We start from the raw sequence: 8,190 nt of genomic DNA, 5'->3' as shown, positions 1-8,190 counted from the left end.
TTCGAGACCGTATGTCAGCCACGAGGTTAACGGGTCTGCCGGCAAGCGGCTCGGCCGCCACGCTTAACGCGTTTGCGAAAGCCCGCATTATTTCTGTACGCGACGTATCGATCCGGCAAAGCCGGAAAGCGAGCGAGTCAGAACGCCTGGATGTGCCTCGATCTTCGAGCCACGCACGGAATGACTTCGGTCACGCCGCACGTGCAGGAGAGGTCATGCATGAGAGGATGGAAAGGAATGCTTCGAGGCACGGGAAGAAAGTGGTCGCTCCTTCGGAGCAGCTATCAATGAGCGATGCTTTAATGGCGGAGGGCGTTTCTTATTCGGCTGCTCCTGATAAATCCTCGTTCAAAATGCGGGACGCATGACTTCCTCGTCACAGGGAGGTGCGTGAAGATTGCGGCAAAAAAAAAGAGATCGTTAACTCAGAATGCTGCTTCGTACGAGTAAGCGGTTTTAACGGACGCCGGCGTTTTTTCACCTGTCTCCACTGAGCAATAAATATTCTCTCGAAGTTTCTGGTATCGTTATATTTTCCAGCCCTGCTTATATTGCTATGTTATATTACTATATATTTATTCAGTCGAACGGAGCCTGTATTGACGATCCTTTTTTTTTTAGATTTGAATTGCGGTTTGTTTTATGTCCAAGATAACAGTCGGAATGTATATCATGTCAAGAAGTTTCTTTTTTCTGCTTGCGTTTAAGGTACGAGACGTTTCTTAGACCCTCCTCAGTTCAGTTCAGTCGTTCAGTCGTGTCCGACTCTTCGTGACCGTATTGACCATGTCTCGCCACGCTTTCCGGTCTCTCACTATCTTCCTAACATCACATAACTTCATCTGCAGTGCCTCGAGAATGCCATCTAACCATCGCGTTCGCTGCCTACCCCTTCTCCGGCGACCCTGAACCTTTCCCAACATCAAATCTTTCTCCAGCGACTCCTCTCTTCTCATCAGATGACCAAAGTAGCTGAGCTTTAACTTTAGAATTTGACCCTCCAATGAGCAGTCAGACCCTCCTAGCTGGCTGTAAACTCCAGACGCACTAACATATTTCAATATAATCTCACGGTTTATTTGACATTTTCTGGATTCACGTACTGTGCGAAAGGCAGTCATGTTCAATTTGTAAGAGGTGGAGTGACACAAAATGCGCACAGCATAAATCAGAATGAATGATGCTACGATTTATCGAGTTTTGAAACCTTTTGCGTACCATGATTGGCTAACTTATGGTGTACGCTTCCACGATCTTAGAACCCAGCCTCGGCTGCACGCCTAGTCCAACTCGCCGCACTTGACTCATTATGCTATATTTCATAAGGATCCATTCGGAATCGCTATAATTTTTCCTTTCACTCAGCGTGATGGCAGCATCATACAAAAGCCAAACCGACCAGTCATCAAAATTGTAACGTAGCGAGTACCCACCTCGATGATATATCCTTAGCGACAAGCCGCATCTTACTGACTAAGCGTTGGTTACTATATGAATCCAATGGCGAGGTTCTTTAGCCAGTGAGCCGTTAATTCGGTCGCTTCCTGCAGACGGTTAAGAGCCGTAGTTGCGTCATCAAACTGCAGAGACCAAGGGTGGAACACATTTTGTGCCTGAAATGGAAATTGGATAATGGCTCCTATATATAAATTGCGGCCCCTGGTTCCATGTCGGCTTCTCACAATTTGAGCTTAGTTTTGGAAACTTCATATCTGTATCACTGCAGTAAATATATATTGAATACTTCTTACTTAAGTTTTGAAAAAAGCCTGATTTCAGGCGACTCGCCGACTGTGATACAGTAGCAAGGAAAAATTTATTTTAGTGTTCAGCTAAGTATTGTATGACAGTATTTCACAACAGGGCTAGTACGTTTCTGCTGGAGTATAGAACTAAAGGCAGGAAAGAAAAAAAATCTATTTCCTTCCTGCTTTATAAGCAGCAGTTCGTTTTCAGTATTCCTGTTTTCTCGTTTGAAGTGGCATTTGACCAGACACACCAGTTCTGAATTAGAATTGTAGCATATTTTTTCAAGTGTTTACTGTCCATCCAGTACTTTGGCTGCATTTATCACGTAATAATCACAGATACGATTGACATATTACTCGAGCTAAGTTGAAAATTATTTTAAAAAAAAACAAAATATCTGCTTCCGATACCACCTTCATAAATCGGCCTTTTTTGTCCTTGAATGTGAGTTTTGGCTCACGCAAAACGTTTTGCTGTGCTGCCAATGTAGTACCATGATTAAAAAATGATATAATAAAGACGTTTGTCTCTAATGATGACGTTAATTCTCTTTTCTCCTCTTTTTCAGTCTTCGAATTTCTCGAGAAAGGGTGAGTAGGGGATGATTTTTGTTTATCATTCAAAACGATATGCTCATTTCACTATTTATGGTATAAAAAAAAAATAATTGGTAACTACCTGTGGTTTGCTGTCTGCTCTGAGATATTACGTATATTCTCTAACACAAGCGCGATCTCAACCGCTCATATCAATATGTTTCCATCAGTTGGAGAGAACAGATCAAAGGTTATACTGCATGTGGATGGAAAAATATGGAGTTGTGTAACGACAGCAGATGCGTGCGATAGAGGAGGCTTCGTCGCTCTACATAAGTATCGTGTATACATGCGTAATTACAAGATTCTATGAAGAAGACAAAATGCATTATCATTCGATATTCCTTAAAATACCGTTGGATTGACCTCAATCTAAACATCTTCACAAGTCCATAAAACCCACAATTGAAATATATCCCCAGTATTGACATCAGCTGGTTTTGTTTTTTTATACCTGGAATTTATTGAATTTCGTGCGCTAAGATGTTTCTGTGCAATGGTCCTATCTACATTCTATGGGATGACTACCCAAACTATTAGTCTTCAGTGTTGATGATAAAATGATAAAAACAGTACTCTTTCACTCCGCAAATACCACTGTTATTACTCAAGACAAATGAGCATACCGGTGAACTAGCGAATAGGAAAGGGACAAAATTGGATGCAAACTTTTGGTGCTCTATAGCAAGGCGGCGACGGATAGCTATAAGGAGTGTAGGGTTTTCGTGGCCTCATGTGAAAAGCGTGACGTCAACTCCTATTACATGCAGTAGAGGCGCTAAATGTTCGCCCTAAAAATAGGCACCCTGTAGTGACATGGCGCCTCTGCTCTCTTTGACTGCTATTCTGCAGTGCTACCACATCAACCCACGTCAATACGTGCGCGCACGGGTGCCCTAATTTAAAACCAGTGGGATGGGAGCTGGGCTAGACTGTGTTTGCAGAGACCTACGATCTGAAATTGAATTTTGACGAGAAAGCCTCATATGTCTCCTTAGCTTTGTATTGTTCATCGACGGCCGTCTTTAACCCGAAATTCGGAGATTGGCTAAGAACGGCTGTGATGTGCTCAGGCTAAAAATGTCGCAGGTCAAAAACAATACAAAATTGAATTGACGCATTTTTTTACGATCCTTCCAGTAATGCAGAGAGAGTAATTGAACTGAAAGGAAATTCCACTTGTTTGGACAGGGTGGAGATTGAGCAGGGCCTTTCGATTACGTTATACGGGCCCGTTGCCCATTAAGGCGCGTTTCTTCAAGCTGAGTAAAAGTGCACGTTGTGAATGCTTGTCTCGATTAGCCCGTAGTTGGGATAGTGAGTATTTAAAGATATAAATAGCAATAAAAACACAGCAATGAAACAAAAAAAAACACTCTGAGACTTGAAACCTTCGCGCTCACAGCACGTGAATAGTGTTCAGTGCCTTCGACGCACTTTTGACTGAGTCAGTTTTTATTGCCTCTTATGTCTTTCTAAGTCACTGTCAGTCGTTCTGATATTAAAATCAAACGTTTCGACGCTTGTAAACAATTGCGCTTTTTAAACAGTTGGAGCCAGCACGTTTGATGACGAGCCTTGCAGGCAAGCAATTTCTATTAAAGGGGCCGGTAGCGACTGTTCTTCTACTTTAGCTTTGTATCGAAATATTTTGCTGGAGGACAAAATATTTTTTGTGTTATGATTCTGTGATATGGAGGAAATTCTAACTTTGGCGTTTCAACCAATGATCCTAATATTGAGCTAGTACTGAATCCAGGACAGGGCACCTTATCGAATGTCGAAGAACGGAATCATATGCGCTGTTCTGTGACAGCAAGGAGAAACAGTAAGGAGCAGCTCTAATGCAATCGTACGGACAGCTACGACTTTACAGAAGCGACACCTAGTAGTATCACATCTCGACAATGTCTAAGTTTTCTGGCTCGCCCACTTTGCAGACCGGTGATCGAGATTCCGACGAGCACGCCTCTGTCGGAGGCTCAAGCCTGGACTTTCTTCAGGGACGTCGTGCTAGGAATAGAATACCGTGAGTAAAAGAGATCTTTCTTGGCTGCAATTTAGCAAATGAACGAACTGAGGGCACTTGCGTATGTGTGTGCCCATCCAACTCACGCAAGTTGTCTAAAGTCAATCTAAGTATCACTGTAATGGAGAGAAACTGAATTTGCTTGTGTAGCAGGGGGTATCCGCTTGCAGATAGTTACTCTAATGTTGACAGCAATGCGGGTCAACCCCGCGGAAACTTTTGTCTACCTGAAAAAAACAAAAACACTCAGCTACCACTTCCTATTCCCTGTTTTAAATGTTTGCTTACGAAACGTTCTATGCTTTTTCTATTTCAAGCATTCAGTTTTGATGGTTGCACGTAGATTTTATTGGGGGTTGCGAGGTTATGTATACTTTTACTTCATAATTTTCTGCCTCGTGAGAAATGTCCAATCATCCTGTATCAGTCTTCCTATTCGCCTGCGTGCTTTGAAATACATGCACAGGTACCTATGTCTTAAAATAGCAGGCATTCATTAATCGAATTAAAGAAAAAATCATCCGACGACCTATAAAAAGTTGATTTTACATGTAGTCTTGACGAATAAGAAGACTGAACATTGCAAGTTAAAATTGGTTAGGAATCTCTAAGTAAGAAGAACATAATTCAACAAACTCCTTGGTCATAGAAATGAGCATGCTGGTTAATGTCACAACAGTCAAGAAAGTTATTTTTCCGCATTCGGTGTAGGTTGGGCAGGAATCTGAGGTATGGAAATTTTTTCTTCCCAATTTCAAAGCACTCCCCGTGTACGACGTTGTGACGATTGGCAAAAACTCTCTATGCTGTGGCACAGCTGTTGGTATCACATTTCTTGAGTTTAGCTAGACGATAACGAAAAATAAGAAAATTACAAATCCGTTTTGGCCGCTGGATGTCCAAAAGGATTGCGCAACAGCTTGTTGCTGCATGGAGGTCTGCTTAACAATGATTTGCTGCCTTGTGCGTGTAATTGTTCGGATGAAATTAGAGTATTGAACCTGAACATGTCGTGACATGGTCCTGCTGCGAGCGGTCTTTGAATGTAACGGTGCAGACGTGCAGCTACTTGTATATTTAAAGCATAGACATTAGCGTTCATGGTCACAATAAAAATTGTATTTTTGTTTTCAATAAAAAAAAGACTAATAGTGGTAACGTTAAAATTATATTCTAGCGCCTTGCAGATCTTAATTATATTTTTCTGAAGAATTAGTTAAGTAATATTCTTGTTTTCACTTACTTTTGGAATGATGTTTAGGTGTTTGCAGAATTCCTCCAGTGCCTAAGTACGGTGAAAACAGCCAGTGTGCTCTCTTGCATTTATTATTTAAATTTCAAGCGTGAGTTACCTTCTATCTCTACAGCCCCCTAAACTGCTCCACTGCTACTTAGAACCTTTAAGACATACTTCATAAACACCCAGACAACATGTCTCGATGGCGAAGGACGATGTGTCGAACGTTTGTCAGAGATTCACGCTCATTCAATCTTTGGAAGGCAGAAACGCGTACCTATATTTGGTCAGAGACGCTTCACGTCTGACTGCACATGTGAAGCTCGCGTTGTACGTCGACTCGCGAAGTTCTACGACCAAAACTCCTGTCTGCGCCGGTTGACGCTCGATAGAAACCGCGCGCCCAGTCGCGGTGCAGAGAACGGTAGCTTTAGTGCTTGCGTGAGAGGGGGAACTTGAGCCGGTTATGCGTTCGAGGACTTCAACTGGAAAGTCTAGAGAAACGAGTACCGCTCGCATTTGTTTTCGTTATGTTTTTCTCTTTAAAGAAATGCCATGAGGCGCCGGCAGTACCGCCTCTCTTGAATACACCACCTGTCTGGCACATGCGTGCCGTCGTCCTCACTTAAGGAAGGCTTGAATCGACGCTTTACTAAGCTGCCTTTCATGTCGAACTGAGTGAGCGCGCATGAGCTCTCTGCGGCAAATGTTTTCGATCGCGTGCTTCCTCCAAAATGTCTCGATTCGACTCTTTCTGTGAAGTGTGTGGTTGTGAAAAGCTCTGATTTCGTAAAAGCCCAGTTTATAACAGGTCACGTTACTGATCCCGCTGATGTTGTGGGGGAACGCTTTATCGACTCCAATTACGAGGTTGTCTCATGCTCTTACAGTTCTTAGTTTATTTCAAAATCTTGTCGAAAAGAAACTATTTTAGGGAGTAATACTTAACAAATAAAATGCTTGTTTTTGCTTCTTCAGAAAGAAACATTGATAAGAAGATTAGTTTTGTGTTTTGAAAAAGAAAAACTTTTGGATTTTGATCGTTCCTAATCAGAAAAAAAAAATAAAGAAAATGTTCTTTCTTCAAACGGAAGTTATGTAAGGTTTTGGGAGTAAACCTGTTGTTCTGGCAACAAGTTCACAAAAATATTTTTGTTACCCTTCGCCACACTCTGCTTCATCGCCGAAAGCGCAATTCCGACATTTATGTTTTGACAGTGGAGTTTCCAATAATCAGTCCCTTTGTGCTAAGGCAGTCGGGGTGTTAATTTTAGTTGCTTGTAATGCTGATCTGGCTCTCTTGATCTTGCAGTTCACCACCAGAAGATTATACATCGTGACATCAAGCCGTCGAACCTTTTGCTGGATGACAAAGGAAGAGTCCAGGTAAATACGCACGAACTTAGCACACGGCCATTTCAGATGGTATAAGCTAATAAAGCGATGCTAAAATTATTTTCACAATACTTGGTGCTTGGAAATAAATAGTGACCAGAGCCGTTAACTGCATGCAATCGTAGGCGAATACTGACAGACGTGAGGCTGTAAAGTCAAGAAAGCATCTTAGTGAAGACTAAAATTTACGCTCATATAAAAAAAGATCACTAGTCGCATGTACGCTGCGGTGAATAAATTGAATAAAACTGCGAATGTCTGACGCAAACCGATCGCTGTGTCATTGCAGTGTGGCAAAAATATGTGTAAGTTAGCTTGCTGCATGACGGAGATTAGGAGACGCATTATGCCCGTAATCATTTCTGATCGCTCTGTGGTCATATAAGCATACTAAAAATAAAAATAAAAATGTACACTAATGACAAAAACAAGCAAAACAAAAAAAGGAATGCTTGACTAGCAAGTAGAGAACGGTTATTCCTCAAGCCGAAAGAAAAATGTACGTTTTCTATTTTTAATAATGCAATTCTACTTGCACGCTCTATCCAACTAACGTTTCCAAGCTCCATGCAAATTCAGGTTCAGTTTTGTTTTCTAAAGCGAGTGGTCTGCTTTTCGCGCGCCATACACAATATGTTATATTACAGAATCCAAGTATATTTGGTTTCCGGTCTTATAGCGTCCTTCTGTGCGATATATTAAAATCTGGCAACATCTTCTCAAATGTGCCGTTTTCCCTCCTCCAAATCTTAAGAACAGAAGCAGAAGCCATGTTGGGGCAAGCGATCTCATATATAATATTATCGCAGGAAACATTTGCTGTATACGGGTGTGAGGAAACATTTCTGTTCTCGTGCATCACAAACGTGCGTCATCAGCCGCAGAAGAAAATAAGGCGGACACTTAAACTTCTCCTTCAAAGATAGAAACCAAAGCGCAGTCTAAGTGCCTACCTTATTTTAAAGAAAAGTATAGCAAGCGAACAAAGATGTTCAAGAGAAGCCGGAAAACGGGAGCCATTTTTTTTTTTTTTGCTTAACATAAAGGTGGCGATAAAGTATCACTCAGTCTTTTGTCCTCTTTAGGCATCATACGCGCCCACAAGGCGACCGCTATTGAATAGGAGGGCGTTGAAAATCCTTTAAAGAACTATTTAATTTTGCAGCTGAAGCGTGTACTATTTA

The 8,190-nt window shown here is 41.7% G+C and overlaps 1 protein-coding gene across 1 annotated transcript in view; it reads left to right on the top strand.

Moving 5' to 3' along the window:
- Window positions 1-8,190, top strand: part of LOC146196341 (calcium/calmodulin-dependent protein kinase kinase 1) — a 154,384-nt gene that overhangs the window by 124,242 nt on the left and 21,952 nt on the right. The window contains exons 11-13 of the mRNA XM_084596965.1: window positions 2,318-2,339; window positions 4,286-4,374; window positions 6,924-6,997. Coding sequence (XP_084453091.1) covers window positions 2,318-2,339; window positions 4,286-4,374; window positions 6,924-6,997 — 185 coding nt within the window. The remainder of the gene's footprint in view (window positions 1-2,317; window positions 2,340-4,285; window positions 4,375-6,923; window positions 6,998-8,190) is intronic.

This window comes from Amblyomma maculatum, chromosome 3, assembly GCF_055883805.1.
Source record: "Amblyomma maculatum isolate TAMU_Amacu chromosome 3, ASM5588380v1, whole genome shotgun sequence".
In the NCBI taxonomy this organism is placed as follows: Eukaryota; Metazoa; Arthropoda; class Arachnida; order Ixodida; family Ixodidae; genus Amblyomma; species Amblyomma maculatum.
Note: the sequence above shows the minus strand (reverse complement) of the source record. Positions and strands in the feature narration are given on the sequence as shown.